General features: G+C 45.3%; 1 protein-coding gene across 2 annotated transcripts in view; it reads left to right on the forward strand.

Moving 5' to 3' along the window:
* The window catches only part of FGFR1OP2 (FGFR1 oncogene partner 2), a 144,461-nt gene that overhangs the window by 15,407 nt on the left and 108,830 nt on the right, over positions 1 to 20,224 (forward strand). For both annotated transcript variants that reach the window (XM_069228615.1, XM_069228616.1), the window contains one exon: positions 12,751 to 12,887. In XM_069228615.1, coding sequence (XP_069084716.1) covers positions 12,751 to 12,887 — 137 coding nt within the window. The remainder of the gene's footprint in view (positions 1 to 12,750; positions 12,888 to 20,224) is intronic.

Raw genomic sequence — 20,224 nt, forward strand, 5'->3', positions numbered from 1 at the left:
GTCGCCCATGGTCTCCTCATACCTGCCGCATTCCGCACTGTCTCCATCTTCAGCAGATATATCTGCAATCTAGAAAAAGAAACATTGCATAAGTGTAAGCCTCAATGTGAACTAACCAGCTAAAGGCAAATGGAAAAGGCAAAGAAACGCAGTCTTGCTGCGGACAAGGTTGGGAAGGGGGTGTTGAAGAGGACTTGTACCATCAAGTTTATCTCATCTCAACCGAGGGAGGCTAAATCAAAAGTTTGAACAGCTGGAAGTTAGCTGAACGCCAGCCCTGACATTGAGGAGTAATCAAGGGGACATTCACTTTTGTATTCAAACCCAGACTCATACCCAGACCCAGAATTTGACCCATAATAATAAATGCGGACACAAACTTCCACATTGGCCCTCCTTCAGGCCAGTCAAGGATCCTATAAATCAGCAAAGCGCTACAAGGAGAAATTCCTGCACTCCTCTAGACAAGAAATTAGAAGCCACCAAGGACTCTACAAAGAATGGCCCAAATTCCATATATACTATCCAGATGGATAAAGCAACTGAGCACGGGAGCACCAAATGCAGAAATCGGAGGCTTTTTTTTGTGTGTAAGACTCCCAATTAATATTAATCAGAGTCATCGATCCCAACACAGGAGCCTGAAGTGGGCACCGTGGGCACGGAGACAGGATCAATCACCGAATCAAAGACCGAATGGGCCACCTTCAAAGCCCGCCACAGCAACTAATGTCTGACAATGCCTCAATTGCCGCCGCTTCACAACAAAATTCGGAGTCTACCCTGCTCAGTGGGATAGCACAAAGTTGAGGCTCTTGTCTCTCGTCCAGCCCAAAAGAAGCTACTTAGAAGAGAAGACCAAGCCCATATGGAGATGGCACCAGAGATGGCATCAACCAATGAGGCAGCAGGCAGAGTGATACCACTAGGCCCTGAGATTTTCGTGTCCAAAGACAAGCCCGTCAGGGAAAAGGAGACTAGAAGTCCTAAGGGGGATCGTGGCAAATATCTGCCTCAGGGGAGCCCAAAGGGATCTCGTCAACTACCTCAGTCACCCGTTGACATCCTTGCATCTGCATTATGAGCCAGGGGACACGAGCTATTAGCTACATCTGCGCCACAGGAGAAGATGGGGGAAGCCACCCCAGCCATCTGAGTGGCCATCCCCACACATCTACTTACATCAACTAAAGGAGCCAACAACAATAAAACTAACACCAGCAACGCGAAACGCGCCTGGGAGGAAAGGATGACTGGGTGGGATCAAGGGCTTGAGAAGGAGCCAGTTTAAGGGGGCAGTGGGACTAGGGTGAGAGGGGATGATAGATAGTATTGTATGGTAGAGTGGAGTAAGGTAAAGTAATGTACGGTAAAGTGGAGTAGATTAGAATAGAGTAGAGCATGGTAGGGCACCCAGCGCCCAGTATGGTTTGGAGAGAGAAAGGGAGGAGTGGAGGGGGGGAATAGGGGGAGGAAGGGAACTAGAAGGGACAGATCGGAGGAGTATCAAAGGTGTACCTACCAGGAGATGGGGTAGGGCAAGGGGAGCGGAAGAGGTGGAGGGAGGGGAGATAAGAGGAGCCATGAGAAAAGGAAGAAGGCAATCAAGGCATTCGCTCTGCTAACCAGACCCTCAGTGCTTATGCTCTCTCTGCTTTTAGATTTGTCACTGTATGCCAGTAACTTCATTTACCAATTTCAATTGGCATACTGGACCCCCCCTTATAAGTCCATAGTATATGGTACCTAGGTACCCAGGGCATTGGGGTTCCAGGAGATCCATTTGGGCTGCAGCATTTCTTTTGCCACCCATAGGGAGCTCAGACGAACCCTTACACAGGACTGCCACTGCAGCCTGCGTGAAATAACGCACACAGTATTTCACAGCCATTTTCACTGCACTTAAGTAACTTATAAGTCACCTATATGTCTAACCTTCACTTGCTGAAGGTTAGGTGCAAAGTTACTAAGTGTGAGGGCACCCTAGCTACAGCTGCTGCCACCTCACAGACAGGGTTCTGCCCTCCTGGGGTCTGGGCAGCCCAGTCCCAGGAAGGCAGAACAAAGCATTTCCTCTGAGAGCAGGGTGTTACACCCTCTCCCTTTGGAAGTAGGTGTTACAGGCTGGGGAGGGGTAGCCTCCCCCAGCCTCTGGAAATGCTTTGAAGGGCACATATGGTGCCCTCCTTGCATAAACCAGTCTACACTGGTTCAGGGACCCCTTATCCCCTGCTCTGGTGGGAAACTGGACAATGGTAAGGGGAGTAACCACTCCCCTGTCCATCACCACCCAAGGGGTGGTGCCCAGAGCTCCTTCAGTGTGTCCCAGACTTCAGCCATCTTGCTTTGCAAGGCATGGGGGCACTCTGGAGGGCTCTGAGCGGCCAGTGCCAGCAGGTGACGTCAGAGACCTCTCCTGACAGATCCATACCTGATAAGGTAGCCAGTCCCCCTCTCGGGGCTATTTAGGGTCTCTCATGTGGGTTCCCCATAGATTCTGCTTGCAAGTTTCCTTCAGGAATCCTTTGTAACAACTTCAGACTCTTGTGACCTCGGATCAACCGCAACCTGCTCCAAGAAATGCTGTAACTGCAACAATAAGTCTATAAGAGACACTTTTCTTCAGCAACCCCCGCTCCAAGTCAGCAACTGCAACAGTTTCAACGGTGTGCACGCTCTGGGGACTCCCTGTCTTCATCCTGCGCCAGAAGAATTGAAGAAATCTCCTGTGGAGTGACAGTCACTCCCCTGCTCCAAGCAGGCACCTTCCAAGACGACGACTGGTACCCTGGGACTCCTCTCACAACGACGAGCATGCTCCTAAGGACACAGAGGGTGGACATCATCAACATAGACTGTCCTGAGGTCCAGCTGACGCATTTTGGAGGAGGTAAGCCCTTGCCTTCCCAGAGAACGACGGTACTCCTGTGTATTGTGTCTTGGTTTGTGTTGCCCCTAGACCTATTTTCTCCTATTGCATTCTATAGGATTTCCTACTGTTTGCATTGTTCTATGACTATTTACTTGTCTAATTTTGGTGTCCATATATATTGTGTATAATACTTACCTCTAGAAGGAGTATTGTCTCTAAGATATTTGTGGTACTTTGTCACTGTTCAGTATAGGGAAAGATGCGGAAGACATTGTAACGCGAAGGGTTAATTAGCTTGAGCAGTGTAGATGAGTGTAATGCCTGTTGAAACCCCCTCCCAAACATCGTGGAAAAGTTCATGATATTATTTTCAAGCTTGTTTGTGTAGAAAACTCAGTCTCAACCTTGAGAACAAGAGTACAGGGAGAAGATGGAATGAAAACAAAGGCTGGAGAAGGGCAGCGCAGCCAAGTACTGATAACATAGCTAGAAAATGCCAGAATGAGATAGAATCCAAGCTTCGAGATCTGAAATATTCAGTTCGTTTATATTTTGCCTCCTGAACATTGTAGTGAGAGCCTGCTGCAGTAATTGAAACATGCATTTTGGTGTGCAGTAAATCAAAGCTTATCTGAAGTATTCAACTCATTCATATTCTGCTTCCTGAATATCGTAGTGTGATGCATTTTAGTATACAGTTAATCAAAACTTATATCTGTCAGTGAACTCTTTGCTTATATATATATATATATATACATAGATGCTCCTTGTAGTGTACTTATATATATAAATAAATGGATGTTTTTCATTGCTATTCTTATTCTACTATTGTTAATGTGCTAAATGCCTACATTTTACCTGCAATTCTAGTGAAGCTAAATTGTATTTATAATTGGCGTGTGGTCCTTCATTGAGCGTCCTTATTGACTTATACTGAACAGGTGTCAACTAGTCACCTGGATAAGACAGTCACCCAAATAAATAACTTTTTATTTTTGGTAACACTGAGTATTGTCTTTACTTGTGTATAAGTACTGTGTAAGTATAAGTGGTATTGCATGAGCTTTGCATGTCTCCTAGTTCAGCCTAAGCTGCTCTTCTATAGCTACCTCTATCAACCCAAGCTGCTAGAACACTAGTACACTCACTAACAAGGGATAAATGGACCTGGTGTAAGGTGTAGGTACCCACTACACACCAGGCCAGCCTCCTACAGAGTCGTTCAGTGATGACCCATTGTGGTGGGTCCGGTACCTCAGGTAGCATATACGCTAACTGGGATAGATGGAGGCCGAGGGCATAGTGTTCTGCCGATGGGAGTCCTATATCTCCACAAGAGCGCCATGCCATGAGCTTAGCAGGCGATAAACGAGGACATGAAGAACCCGACCTAAAGGCTTGCATCGCTGCATCAATCAGTCTGAGGGTCGAGAGGGGTGTTTGGATGGGTACCGTGCCTAGCACATAAGTAAGCGCGGTAAGGTAACCATTCTCACCGCCTGTACCCTGCACCACATAGAAAGTCCCTGATGGGACCACTTTTAAAAATCCAGATTCATACAGGCTATGAGTGGATCTAAATTGTCTGCTATCATGCATTCTGATCCCCGGTTGACAAGGATCCCATGTATTTGAGGAGAAACGGCATCCACTGGAAAGGGAAGCCATAGATTGCTGCCTCCGTGGTGGTGTTGGAGATGGGCAGCACTTCACTCTTGTCCTGATGTAACCGATACCCAAATAGGATCACAAAACCATCAATGATCTCTAATAAGGCCAGGATGGATCGGCCCAGGTCTGCCAGAGTAGGTAGGATGTTGTCCGCATATAAGTAGAGCTTGGACACCTTCTCCTGAAGGGGTATTTCAGTAAGGAGAGGAGATTGGCAGATAGTGCCCATCTGTATTTCCATTGCCAGTAGGAATAAGAGTGGCCAGCATTGCCTCGTCCCTCTGCATATCGGGAAAAAGGTCGGTTAAGAAGCCGCCACAGTTAACCTGCACCAGAGGGCGATCGTATAGCAGATTTACTTTGGCTAGGAATTGATTGCCCAGCCCAAATTTCCACAGTGTCACAAACAAATAGCTCCATTCAATACAGTCAAAAGCATTTTCAGTGTCAAGGGACAGGGCTAAGGCTTATCCTGGCTTCCCACAGGGCATGAACGTGGTTACAGAGATGGTTTCTAGAGGTGCATCCCGGGACAAATCCCACTTGTGTATGATGTATTAAGGACAGGATGACCTTGCGTAAATGGGCTGCTAGGACACTGGCAAGGATTTTGACATCTCCTTTGAAAAGGGAGATGGGGTGAGAGCTGCCACAGAGGAGGGGATCCCGCCCAGGCTTAGGGAGAATTGCAGTCGCTGCCCTGTAGTCAACCCATCTGTGGTCTGAGGTCACATCTGCCAGTATTGCCCTATCTTGATTGTTGTCGACATCTGTGGGATTGGTCATGTCAAGCACTGCATCCTGGGCTAGGTTCCAGTCGCCCCTTTGAGGTAGTGGAAGGTCCCGATCTTAGTAAGGAGGCAAATGATTTGGAGTCTATGGGTGTGGAACCTGAGCCTACACGGAGTGAGTAGTCCCCAATCTTCAGTATAGGGAAACATATTTCCCTTGAGGTTCAGACCACGTTTTAATAACCGTAACGGGCAGGGTTTTACAGAGCAGAATCGCCACTCCGCACTTCCTAGGCATCCACCGCCTGCAGCTTTGGGTAACTACTAAATTTTGTTTTCCCTACCCAATCCCAACGCAATTTACTGGATTCAACATCATTGAGATGTGTCTCCTCTAGTAGAGCCACATCAGCCCTTTTCAACTGGAGATGGGATAGTACCTTTTTTAGTTTCACATGAGTCAGGCTGTTGACGTTCCAGGACATGGAGTGGGCGGGAAGAGATGGGGGTTGGCTGACCATGGCAGCGGCGAGGGTGTGTGACGGGCAGAAGTAGAGCTAGGAAGGCCAGAGAAGAAAAGGTATGGAGTGGAGTGGGGTGGAGGGGAGGGAACGGTGGGAGGGGGGTGCTGTTAGCTGAGGTGAGAGATAGGACTCCCTCGAGTTCAGGCCAGTGGGGGAGAGGGAGGAATGATGGGTGCCCACCAAAAGTGGCTGTAGGAAGTTAGAGTAGAGTGAAGTAGAGGGAATGTGAAATAAGGTATGAGAGAGAGAGCGCTATATGGGAGGGAGCTAGGCAGAGGAGAAGGGGTGGGGGAAGTTAAGGAGGAAGAGGGGACTGGATAAGGAGACAGAAGATCTGGCTCTGGTTAGGAGCAAAGCCTCAAGCAGGCCTCAAAAATTCATTAAACTGTTACTAGACCTGCAAGTCGAGTAGCTTCAACAATCTACTCAACCTTGCGATGAGGGCTGGTGTGTTTCTATGTTTAAATACTCACTTTTAATAAGAATATTACTAAAGCATGATGTGGTAGCGCACTGTCATTTACAGACAGTAAATTTACAAGAAATGCCCAAAATCTTTCCACTAACTTGCAGCTTTTTTAATAAAATTATATAGTGTATTAACAATAATCGGTGCAAATTAGGTTTCAGAAAAAATATTTATCATTTCCACATCACCAAGTGTTTTTTTTTTTTTTTTTTTTTACATCCTATTGTCATATTTTTTTCATCACACAAGTACAAAAAAATGGTCTTTCGCAGCTACTGAAATATATTTTGAAATGTTTGTTAGGTTGACTTAGTTATATAAATGTGTGTTAGGAAAGACCTGATACCCACAGCCTTTCATTTCACACAGGTCACACAGTTCACCTTAAAAAATCCTGGAACTCTGCAGCCAGAAGTTAAAGTATTTGCATTGCAAGAAGACAAACTGACTTTTGACCTCTGAACACAGAGCAGATGTGACAAGAATAAGATTTAAAGGCATCTTAACTGCTAATTCAGTTTCTGTCTGAACATAACACCTGTTCTTTGTCCACTCCCCAGAAGGGACGAGTAGGTTCTGAAAATAGCTCAACCTCATAAAAATTACTCACCATAGCAAGTGGTCGGGTACACCCTACCCAAGGGCTTGGGTCTGTGGACTGAGGGTCAAAATCTGTGGAGTCAGCGGGCCAGAGGGGCTCCGCCAGGAGACAGGGCTCACAAGGTGAGCAGGGGCGAGAGGAATGGCTCGTAAGGGGAGGGCAGAGAAGAGCGGAACGGGACAAGACTGGGTGTCACAGGCCCCCGGGAGGCCAGCAGGTCGATGGGAACCCTGGTTGGGTGCGCCTCTCCTGAGTAACCAGCATCTTTAGGGGGAGGGGGAAGGTTATGAATTTGCGAACTATAACATTAGCCGAGGGACTGTGGTGGGTATTGACAATGAGAGCCAGCAACCTAGGGTGCATTGACAACTCGGTGAGAACAATTTAAACAGTTTAGCATCATAAAACATGACATACAGTAAATATGAATTCTGTGGATGGTAGCATAAAAGCGTATTGTAACTTGCATAACTCCGCCATAACACTAATATGAACTGCCAATTGGGTAATGGGTGAAGAGGGGAAGAAGAAAAGAAAAAACAGAGCAGTAACAAGGCAGACCATGTGCAGCAGAGTTTGACACGGCCGTCTAATGCGCTGCTTCTCGGATCTTAATACGACTCAACTGGGCCACATCACATACAAGCATGCAACAAAGTACAAAGCCTTCAGTCAGGATAGAAGTGCAGTTCTCACGGCCCCATCTCCGCCCCATGGGCATACAGGGCCTACATGCCCGCAGAAATTTCAATTGGAAGTGAGGGAAGGCTTCAGAGGAGAACAAGACTTGTCCCTATCTGATTGGTGAGTATAGTCTGCCACTGCTTGAAGCGCCTGGTCTCTACCACCATGGGGTCTCGACAGCCTCTCTGGGTCCCTACCTCTATGGAAAGAATCACCATCACAGCGATTCCATCCTTCCTGTGAGGCAGTGGAGGTGGTGCATCCAGGGTGTCATTGGACAGCCCTGAGGACAGGACCATGTCATGTCCATAGCCTGGGCCGACAAGCCATCCAAGAAGAGACGCAGATCTTCTGGTCGTAGAAATCTTTCGACTTGCCGTTTTTGGTGATCCACATTCACACTGGTTCAAAAAGTCTGTATTTTGCGTCCATTTGGTAAAGTCGAGGGCAGATTGATAGGAATGCGTTGTGATGGCCATTGGTCTCCTTTGAAAAGTCTGCTGCAATTTGTATCTCGTACCCCTCAGTTCTGGGAGTTGGCTGGCCTGTCCATGGCACAGGAGACAGGCAGTAATAGGATGGGGGCGGGATGAGCTGTCCATTAGCTTCGCGCCCAGTTGGTGCACCCTCTGGAACTCCAGTGGTGGGGGGGGGTCAAATGTTAGGCCCTTGATTGTTGGGATGATGTTCCGGAGGAAGGCTTGGTTGTTCGACCCCTCTGTATTTTCCGGGGAACCAAAAAAGCAGACATTCTCTCTGCATCTCCTGTCTTCCAAGTCAATGAGCTTGCTGCGGAGGAAGAGGAGTTCTTGAGCTCACTCCAGCATAGTGTTAAGGTGGTCCTCCATTGCCATTACATGCTGCTCCAACCCAGTCTCTTGGGGCTGAAAACCCGCAATGTCCAGGCGAATGGATTTCGTCTCAGCCACCAACGTAGAAATAGTGGAGTCCATTCCTTCCAGCCTATGACCCACAGCCGTAACTTCCAGAAGTATGCGCTTCATGGTAGTATCCTGCGCTGGGCAAACTGTGGTGGTGGGCAAGTTCGCCGGCTGTGTTCCTTTGACAGAGGACATTGGACGCGAGTGTTGAAGGGCTTCAGAGAAGAGGAGTTGCCATGCCGGCTTGCTAGAGGAGAGGTGTGCTGAGGGTCTGTGGTTTTTGTGGATGTATAGGTTACAGTAGAATAAGGGTGGGGGGAAGAATTAAGGGGGAGTCTGCAGGCCCCCAAGTTGAAACCATAGTGGAAGCTGGCCCAGTAAAGGCTTGGTCACTGTCCAGGGCCTGTTCCTGCCCCCTTCAAAACAGCAACCCAGGAGAAGGCTAAGGTTGGCCTCCAAGAGTGGAGGTGTTGTCACCTCTGCGCCCCCAGGCAGAAAAACGCGATGAGGCTACACGGGTCACCTCCTGCTCGTCATCCAGTGGTCACTGCCCCCAGAGTAGAGGAGAGGTAGAGCCTCAGTTGGCCCTGGGTCCCTGCCCTAAGAGGGTCCCCTCCAAATAATACAGCTATGATCCAGCCCGCGGCTCACTCGGCCAGTGGGCCTTTATCGCTCTGCGAGTCTTTGTGGGTGGTGCAGCATGGGATGCAGGCAGGTTTGGCTGGTGGAGGGACCGGCAGGTGTTTGTCTGTTGGTGTTCTCTAGTACCTTGTCTGTTGCCCCTGAATAAACTGGGCCTAGATCACCCTCCAGTAAAGTAAGTGGTTGGCACAGGTGGCTGTTCTTCTGCAGGCTCCGCTTGTGTGTTGGGATCCGCCTGGTCGTTGTCGGTAGGTCCCCATGACCCTAGTAGGGATCAGTCAAAGATGAGAGGAGGTGGGCCTACCCAGGTGAGATGTGGACAATTATGGGCGGCTTCAATGGCAACGTAATGCAAGATAACTTGAACAGCAGCTGTGTAGATTTTAATGATGAATTCTGGGACATTCAACCACCAAGGCACAATATCAAAGGAGCGATAAACAAGACAGAGATCTGGCAGTGCAATTAAATGAATTTGGCCTTTGCATTCTAAATGGTAGAGAAGCACTGGATATTCCAACGGACTGTATCCACTCCATTGTTTTTAGAATGACTACTCTTGATTTATATCTGGGTGTCTATGACCCATTTGTACTTGATAGGCAAATTTGCAGCATGCATGACGCTGGCAAGTGATCATGCCATCCTTGGCTGTGAAGCCTCAGTCACGTGACCATGCTGCCCAAATGTGATCCTCATCGGAAATCAATCAAGATGAGTTGGAACCAACTAATAGGGTGACGTGGAACATGGGTATTCAAGAAGACTATGGAACATGTGTGGACAAATTCCTGGAGATTTTGAACGAGAACGGGGCATTCCCCATGAGCCCCCACCACCAAACCCCCTTCCCCCTCAGTTGGCTCGGTCTGTCCACCAAACTATCCTGACCTGTCCTAGAATAGGTCTCAGTAATAATCTTTGGCAGCTAACGCTCTTGATCCTGTTAAGGAATATCCGAGAGTTGCAAGCGGACTGCCAGAGCTACTGCTTCCCCTTTAATGTTACTTAATATTATTGCGATCCTGTGGCAAAGTTGCCCATTAGGTGCATCCCCAAGCCTAGGGCCGGAACAGCCTCGTATTCGTCTTGAATTTGTTTCAACACTTCCAGGAGATTTGCAAGTGTCAGTGTACAGTGTGCGGTAGTGTAGAGTGCAGGAAATACTGCATCCCATGTGGTGCAGTTGTTCACTGGGGAACCATCCCGAACAGCAAGTACAGTGTGAGAATCCAATGTTTGTGTTGGGGTCCTGTATGGGGAAGCACTGCTTCCCCAGCGCTTATTTTTTTGTGCTAGCCAAAACTGAATTTCTTCACGTTTTGTGGGTACTGTCACAGGATTGATTCCTGCCGTAACCATATGTGGTTGCGCTGAAGCAGCCCTTGCTGGGGCAGTATTTAATGTTTGCATCATAAATTGTATTAAGCGTCTATATACTTGTACAAGATCATTACATAGGCTTCGCACTTCTGCTACTGCTGTGGTGCTCTGATTTGGGTGTGGTGCCTATGTGGCCATGTAGGGCCTTCATTACTTAAAGTACCATATCTAACGCTGTGTGCAGTGTGTGGTAGGGCGCCATCAAGCCAAGTTTGGTGTTCCTGATAAGATAGAGGTATTTCTAAGTATGCATAAGGTCTGCATTGTGCAAGTGTGTTAGCAACAGTGTAGTGCTGAAATACATGTGTGTTCCCATCCACTGCTGGAACGTTGACCCAGGAATAAAAACAAATCAGTTCTGTATGCTGCATTTGCCTCAACTACAAATGTGACTGTAACCCCCCACCCCCGCCCTCGCATACTCTGTGAGGCCATCATTTATTAAATGATTTGTGATGGGGGAGTCTTAGGTTTGCTCCAATTACAACCTGTTGGGGCTCTGCCATATTTCAAAGTTTGTATAATTCAGAGATAGGGTCACCAACTGGGGATTTAATCCTTGTAAAGTTTCAAGCTTGAACAACCTACATTCAAAATAGGTACTACCAATCCTAGCTGAGGAGGATATCCTTAATATCACGCACGTCTCCGTATAAGGTAATTAGGGTGTCTTTAGCATGTAGTGAGACAGAGATACTTGGGAGATCCATAATTCAGTGCTTAACCAATGTTGGAGGCACCATGTCGTAAAGACTCTTGTTAGGGTAACAAGACTGCTGTATTTGGGGGGCAGCACCACTGGGCGCGGGGGACTGAGTTTGATCCTACGCTGTGTGTCAACAGTCGGACTAACCTTTACGGCCAGCTTGCAGCATCTAACCAGTTCCCAAGAGTATAAGGTGATTTGTGGCAGTTCTTAATATGTCCTCTGGATTTCTCAGAAAAATCGTAGTGGAACAGATCTTATCCTGTTCTCTCAGTCACATATGTCTCACACATACCAAGGCAAAACTGAAGCAGGAGGAGGTTCAATAGGTTTTATTGAATCAACTGCATCCTACGTAAGAAGGCATGTATTGCAATTAGGAGGATGATAGAATATAATAAAAACAAGGCAGTGAGAAGGAAAGTGAAACATTGGAAAAGTTCCACCATACTGTCACAACAATGGTTCTAAAATCCCAGCCTGCACCACTAAGATTCCCTACACGAGTATGGCAGTGTAAGCCCTGATCTGCACATCAGGTCCCCCCTAGGAGAGCCCCATCCCCCATACCTGTGATTGTAGGTAAAGAACAGGTTTGTTGGTCTACTGCCAGTTCTCCCATGTAGAGGGAGAGACTGTGTCAGGTTTCAGTAGAAACTTGTAAAGGCAATGTGAAGTGTACGTTGGCAACATGTTGGAATTACCCTCTCTAGTATAGGGGTCAGTGAGATGTTTTATAATAAACCATCAGAAGTTCTGAGAAAACTGCCCTGACGTGGCAACACATATATTTATGTGTATAACAGTTGGGGATATGATGAACGTGTTGTACCGGTAATAATTCATACTTATCAGTACAACCTTGCATAGACCACAGCATCAGAATGTTGTGCAGAGAAAAGAACAACAGAAGGCTGTGTAAAGGACAAGCTGATAAAATAATGAAAACATCTCCACTAAAAGAAGGCTTCCACTAAAAACAATATACACAAATAAAAACACATGCCTCAAAGTGGAAGGGCACAAGCTGCAGGCTTAGGCTGAAATAACGTGTGTGTGTGAATTTCTAAAGTAGCTTCACTACAACAGCCAACACTAGGCCTTTTGACTTTGCTATGCTTGTGTTCTTGGTGATTGGGAACAATATTCATTTTACTATACAGGCTGTGTAACCCCAGTTAAATCCAGTGGAAATGGTGGCGTGGCTCCCACAGCAGACCATATTTTAGATCTGATTTTATAACTTGTTTGTTCATGCTTGATGCATTTCTGTTTTGTATTGCTTAGCACTGAAATTGCAGTGTTGGTGGCAACTCACTGGAATGTATGTGATTAGACTTGTACATTAAATGAAATTTGATTTAGCATTTCAGGTCATCCAAACAAATTATAGTTAGTTCTGTCTGCCTTCGGGGATTAGGTTGTGTGAAAGCCAAAAACAGCACGTTTATTGCCTGTAGGTAGAAATCGGAAATCTCTTGTTTCTTTCGTTTGAAGCCCAATCTGGTGCTTTGTTTTCACAATTGTCAATAAAGGGCAATATTTAAAGTTTCTCACTCTTTGTTTTTTTGTTGTTGTTGTTGTAGGAATGAGTTGTACGATTGAAAAAGCATTGGCTGATGCGAAAGCACTAGTGGAGCGTTTAAGAGACCATGACAGTGCTGCAGAGTTTCTGATTGAGCAAACTACAGCGTTGAACAAAAGAGTGGAAGCAATGAAACAGGTAGGTTTGCAAATTTTAAATTAATGCATTCAAATCTAGCTTAATGTAAATCTGCTTTTCTATCAGGTACATTAATCATTTTTTTTGTTAAGTCTTGTTTTTGTTTGGTCACTTCGCACTGATTTATTTTTTTTTAAACATTTTATCAAGACTTTTTAATAGATTTTGTTGCAAAAGGTGGTACATCAAAAATAAATAATCATCAGCAATTAACATAGCAGTGAAAATAATGGAGTAGCAGGGCCATCCTACCTGGCAGTGTGGCCAGTATCGACTATCTATATCAAAGCACTAAAAAGAAATAAACATTACAAAAACAATAACCGCTATAAGGCGTTCACTGTCAGCACCTCCTCTGACAGCAATTTAGGGAAAAGGAAAAAGAAAGAATATGCACCACTCATGCCGAACCCCACACCCACCCACACAGCATTTAGGACATAAACGCCCTGATTTCGGCCTCCAGAGATTCTCCCCTACCTCTGTCCAGAATGTGGCAAAATGGCCAGAGCTGCCGACATGAACTGGGAAACCTGGTTCGAGTTTCCGTGTCTGCTCAATGCCCTGTGATACTGGGTATACCGCTTAATATCCTCTGCCTAAAAAAAACAAAAATTAATGTATTGTAACCTAGTGTCATGTGACTGGTTCTCATGTAAAGCACCCCAATACCTTCTGATTGAGTTTGCACAATGTAAAACTGCAGACAAAATGAGTTTTTTTTTTTTTGGCCATCTCAGGTGATGGGTCTATGGCTCAGGTCAGGTCTAGCTGTGGACCTTTTTTTTTCCCTACCTGTGCTGGATCTTATTACACAAATCCAGGCTGGGGCCACGTAAGAAGGGTGTGCACAGTTCACAAAGGCAAGCGGGCCATTATCATGCAGAGAATGAAAATAGACCAGCACTGCTTGTGATGTTCTTGTATGACCTCATTTCAGCTCACAGCTAGGACAACATACCTGGTTGACGATTTTGTTGCGGGGTAGGGAGGTAGGTGATAGTTGGGGGAAAAATAATAAAGACAAAGGAGAACATCAAAAAAGAGATAACAAGGACTAAAAAGAGACAGCAGGTAAAAAGAAAAAAAAATAGTTTGTCCAGAGAAGCAGAAAAGCAAAAAGGATAAGAACTGAAAGTTTTTCGAAAACCAGAGTAAATAAATGAATATGCACTGTAGCTTGCAGATTAAAATACCACATCAGTTTAGTAAAAACAAAGGCCGTGTTCTCTGTGACCTGCAGGACTCTGAATGAATCCTGATGAAATAGTTCAGTTGGCTGAAACCAGGTGTAGTGTGCATGCCACAGATTCTCTTTCCAGAACACTATGGGTAAATGCACCTACTGTGCAAAATAGTATGTGTATACACTTCCGCTCAAAGGTTCTCATTCCATTGATGTGGTTCAGTCCGTTAGTGCATCTGCAATAGAGATTTGTGGTAAATCACTTAATCTCACTGTCAATAAAAAATGAATGTGGCCTTGTGCAATGTAACTGGTGCTTATGGAGAGCGCTCCAATATCTTCGGATCGAGCTTGTGCTATATACAAACTGCAGAAAAATGTACAAGCTGATAAAAAGAGTGTTAACATAAAAAAGGAAAGATAAATAGATACCCATTTAGTAGCTGATTTGTACAAGTGAAACCAGAAAACTTGGATAAATGGTGACTTCCCTGCACTTTCAAATATGTGAGTTCAGAATCCTAGTTGTGCAAAAACCTATTGTGTTTGACTTAATGGACAGTAATGTTGCTTTATAATAATATGGTTAATCACTTTTATAATCATACGTTTAGGAATATAAACATAGAGTGATAGCTGAAAAAAGTGACCCCCAAGTGAGAAAACAGACACCACACCATAAAGCAATAAAGAAATGACTTACAGTTCTGTGATTTGTTTTGTATGAGTTAACCATTAGCAAGATTTTATTTTTCTGCTACAAAATTAAAATTGATTTCAAATGAGTTTCACGTGGATATGTGTCTTGTGCTAATTATACGCAGGTTCACGTGGACATTCCGGGTTGCTCTTGTATTTCCTTAGTGTCTATAATAATATGGGCCATATACAAGTTTTACATGACAGCTGTCTTGCCTTGTTTGTTCACTGATGGCACTGTCACCAGGGTGGGAGCAGAAGGAGGAATGCTTCCAAGTTCATGTTTAAAAACTATCACTTCTAATAAGTACATCTCAGTGCAGTGGCATATAATGTGAAGTATTAATAGTAAGAATGTCCGAGCTTCCTCATGTTAAACAAATACACTTTTTTGTAATCTTGAAGAGGCTTTATCACATTTTATGCTGTATGATTTACTTATTTACGTAGCAAACATTTTCAGGCTTGGCTTGTGCACTGGTTCTAAGAGCTAGATGCTTGGTGCTCCCTTTTAATTTGTTGGCTTTCCTATCTCTGCCCCAATCCACCCATTAGGTGGCTGTACAGCCCTGTGCATGGTGGGCAGAGCTCTTTGGGCTGGTGGTCGCAAGCTGGAAATTGCTGCAGCGACTTCGTTCACTGTGCCGCAAGGACACCAAATGTGAAACTTCTGTCTCTATGGAGAGCTTCCCCCTGCAGCGTTTGCCTTCGGGACTGAGCCTGGGACGACTGACTTTTCCGGTAGTACTAGAGGAGAGTCTGGAGAAGCCTAAGACCTGTCGTGGAGTTCACTGTTGCATCAGACCAACCCCTTGCCTTATGTTGGGCCCTGTCTGGCCCATGCTGTCAGCCACTACTGTGGGGCAGAAGACTGAAACCGAGACAGGATAGAGGGGTGTGCCCCTTACATACACTGAGGCAGGAGCTGGAGATTCAAGGCATGGATGCTATGACGGAGAGACTATATCTTCATGTGGCTGAATGTACACTTGCTGGGACGACTCAATCACCCGTCCCTGCTGCAGTAACAAACACCCCTTACTCACCACCTATCTACGACAACATACACATTGCTGCTACCTGTCTCTTGTAGCGGGTGCTCATGCTTCCCTGTGTCACACTGAACCACTGTGTGACTCAGACTAGCAAGCCGCCAACTTAAAACACTCACTGAAAGAGACAGACTATGACGAAGTCTGGTCCTCCCCCATAATTGTGTGTGCTTGGCTGTACGCATCATTGTACCCTGCAACCTAGTCATCACACAACATGGTATGAGACCAGCCATCGCAATCTTCCTGAGAAAGGATTCTACACGGATATACCAATGCAATGCATCGTCCTAGGTGATCTTCGGACCCCTGGATTGCAATATGAAGGCCACACAGTCCTCTAAAGGGACTAGAATAGGGCAAGTGAGGTCCAGTGTGTCACTCTTGAAGCAGTACCTGCGCTAAGCTGCGTGTAGACTCACTGCAGCAGAAAAGAGACTTAATTTTACTTTCGACAGCCTCCTGTGAACTATAGACTGAAGTTACCAAATGCAGAGTACACCGTTTGTCTTCTCAGAGAATCTGGAAAATAGTAACTTAGCACATTTTGTGGAACAGTAGATCCTTAACTGGGTTCTGGAAGGCACACTTTCTCAGTGCTTTGTCATAGAGAAGGCCCATCAGGCTCTGACTCAAAGACCACCGCTTGGGGCTCCCCTGCATCCAATAATTGCCCAAATATCCAACTATAAGGATGGGAATGAAATCTTTACTGCTGCCAGAGAGTAAGGTAATATCCAGTATGATCCCTTGTAGATATTAATCTTCCCTGGCAGTACTATAAATGGGTAAAAGCTCCACAAGTCCTACTAAGAAATAAAAAAGAAGTTGAGGTACATGGGTATACAGTAGGTGCTGTTCTTTCCTGCCAGCCTCAAAGTATTATTTCAGAATCGCTCCTTCTTCTTTGATACCCCACAGCCAGCCTGGGAGTAGGTGGAGCAGTGACCAGGATTTGGGGTGAATCACTAGTCCGTGAGCCAGGAATTGGAACACATGGGAGATACAGCAGCCCGACCAAAGCCATTCTGCCAGACCAGATAAAATATATAAAAAAGGGATGGATGGAATGCTTTAATTAATCCTAGCTACTGGTACTTACTCAGTCGCATCCCATTCCATCGTTCTCTTGCACACCATGCCACCTCAGTTTGGACCCCAACCTTGTGCAAATCAGTCTTGACCCTGCTTCAATGGGAACAGTCCAGCCTGAACTGCCAGACCAGGTCCTTCCTGAACCAGAACACAAGCAACCCAGGACTGGGTTTGCCCTAATTAGGACTCATTAGTAAGACCGGGAGAGGCAGGAGCTACTCTAAATGAATGAGGAGCCAGACCCACAATGCATCAAACTCGGAACTTGACTCAGACACGATGGAGAGGAGAATCCTCAGTCACTGATTTTTCCCTCTCCACAAGACTTTCGACTCGAACAAGGCTGCACACTTTACCCAGGCCGACCAAGTAGAAAATCCGCAGTATTTGATACAACCCCACATAATCAGACTCGATGATACCATAGTATCCTTTAGTTTCAGATCAGTCGCCATAAGCAAGACATTTGTAATGCCCAAACTGGATAATTGATGAGGTGACCATAGGGGATGCTGTGGTTCTATTCCTCTTTGATCCGTCTCATCCTGAGAATTTCATTGGTTTGGGAAGTATAGTAAGGGTGCTCTCCATATAGGAGAGAGAATTATTGTTATTATTTATTTTTTGGTTTTCGCTCTCCATTTATTTCACTTCTTCCTGTTTTGTGTTTTTCTTTTCCATTTCCCCACTCTCACTGCTATACTAAGTTGGGATGGACTTGTTAAAGCTAATTTGGGGAGTCTCAGAATGGTTTGTGAATTGCCCTATTTAGATGCATACTCAGTCTCCACCCAACCCCCAGTTACACATGGTCCCCAGATCGGAACGAAGAGCATCTGTCCTTGAACTATGAAGTATGGAGAGGGTGGCTGGAATTTCCTATTAGTAGGAAGTTTCAGGCCAGACAGACACTGTACATGCAGGGCACAACACTGCACATTTCATTTTGCTGACAGAATACTCATGGAAGATGGCTAAATTTAAACTGCCTCTAAACCCATGGTGAAATGCTTATTGTGGAATGTGAATAGCCTCCTGGATAAAGCCAAGAGAGCATCAGTTCTTAAGACTGCCCAACAATATATGACAGATATCTTTGTTCTACAAAATACCTTTGTACCACAAGAAATGCATCTATAGAGTGACAACTGTTGTTGCCTCAATAGGTGTGGGTTCCATACGCTCCTTCGTGTAGGATTCAATAGAGGCTCCAGGGAAGTGGCTATACTGGTAAACAAATGCTGACCTGTACAACTATCATGGTCATGGAATGACGATATGCCATATCAAGAACACTGTTTGGATAACGTGAGAATTTCTGCAATATACGTAACTCCACCGTTAACAAAAAACTTTATATATAAGATAGCTACGGTGATCCTTAAGGCCCTACCTGGGTTCACAATGCTGGGCAGAGATTTCAGTGCCTTGGTACATTTCACGAGGGATAAATGTGTTCCACCTCTGGCAAAGATGCCCACCTTCTCTTCACTGGCCTATTTCTTAAGCAGCATGGGCTTTATTGATAATTTGAGGTACTACAGTCCTGGGGTTAACGGTGAGATACACTTTCTTCTCGGGTGCCTCAAGATCATTTTCGTATAGACAAATTCCTTGTTCACAGGCTAGAACTTAACTGAACTAAAACACGATACTCCATGCACATGGGCTATCAGATCATGCGCTGCTTAAACTTCAGTTTATAGGTAAACCATTGATTTCTCTATACAGATGTGATTGAGCTCTTGGCTGCTCAACGACCAGGAGTTCAGAGACTCCTCGATGAGTACTATGTATAGTATTTACATATTATTGCTGGCATAGTTCATCCCCTGACAGATCTGTGAGAAGCTTATAAAGCGGTCATAAGGGGGCACATAATTAATGCTACCATGTGTCCTAAATGACTGTCAACAGGAACCTAATCAGCTTGGGGCAGCTGTACAAGAGTCTGAAAGGGAATGCAGGAATCGCAACACAGATGACAATTTCCATAAACTTCAACAAGCGAAGCTTCATTGCAGTCAAACGGAAATTAACTAGGTACGAAATATGTGGTTAGCAATGCAGAGCTGACTCTGAGTAAGGCGATTAAACTGGTAAACTAACTCACTGGCAACAAGAGAAGAAGAGCTTAGATATACTACCCAAATAATACTAGAAGGCAGTAGAGTTCTATATCAACCATTAAATTTGGCCAACAAATTTGCATGCTTTTATGGTAATCTAAATAGGTTATCTACTCCTATGCCTGATGGTTTACTATACAGATACTTGTCCTCTATTTCGATACCAAGATAGTCAGCTAATGAGAGAGAACAACTGAACAGCCCAGTTTCTGAGGGCTAAACATCTACCATTAGACAAGCCACCAAGGGTTAATGGCTTCCAGGCTGAGTTTTACAATTTAACTCAGCCACTCCTAGACCTGATGAAACATGCTAGAGAGGGAAGTGCTTTTTTGCCTGTTGTTTCACCCCCATAATAAAACCAGGCCACCCTCCTGAAAAGTGTGAATTCTATTGCCCAATTACTTTGCTCAACCCAGAGGTGAAGATTCTTGCCACAAATCTGGCAAGTTGCTTAAACAAGATTATACCAACTCATAAAAACGCTAATCAAAGTGGTTTTATGCTTCACAGGGCAACCAGAAATCTATCAGTTGTGTTATATTATCGGCTAGGCCAAAGACCCCGCAACATTCCTAATACTAACCTTTGAAAAAGCCTTTACTAAATGTGTCTTGGGAATACCTTTTCTCCCTCTTGATGCAGGCGGCATTGGCTCACTTTGTTTCACCTGTGTCTGAACATTATACTCAAATGCATGTGTCCGGGTGCGGATCAGAGTTGCATTGTCATCACCATGCTCCTTAAAGAGAGGAGTGAGGCAGGGGTGCAGACTTTCTCCACTGCTGTTAACTATAGCCATTGAGCCACTGTCCATTGAGATCAAGCAAACTTAAGGGTTTTAAATGTTCTGACACTATAGAGGATCAGCTGTTGCTATACTCTGGTTATCTTCTCAGATACCTTAGATTCCCAGTGACCTCTGTCCCCATGTGGTTTGGAATCTGGAGAAGTTCAGCCAACTCCTAGGACTCATGGTCAATTAGAACTAGACCACACTCTTCTCTCTCTGCCCGGTTGGTGACTGTGCGTCCTTCTACCATGCAACATACATCCACATTAGCACCCATATTATCAAATACTTAGGGATTCCGCTTTTCATGGTAGAAGTAGTTGTTGGACTAGACAAATTATCCCTATTGGTGGAGAGTATCCAAAGAGACACCCAAAGCTGCC

Source organism: Pleurodeles waltl, chromosome 4_1 (genome assembly GCF_031143425.1).
Source record: "Pleurodeles waltl isolate 20211129_DDA chromosome 4_1, aPleWal1.hap1.20221129, whole genome shotgun sequence".
Taxonomy (NCBI): Eukaryota; Metazoa; Chordata; class Amphibia; order Caudata; family Salamandridae; genus Pleurodeles; species Pleurodeles waltl.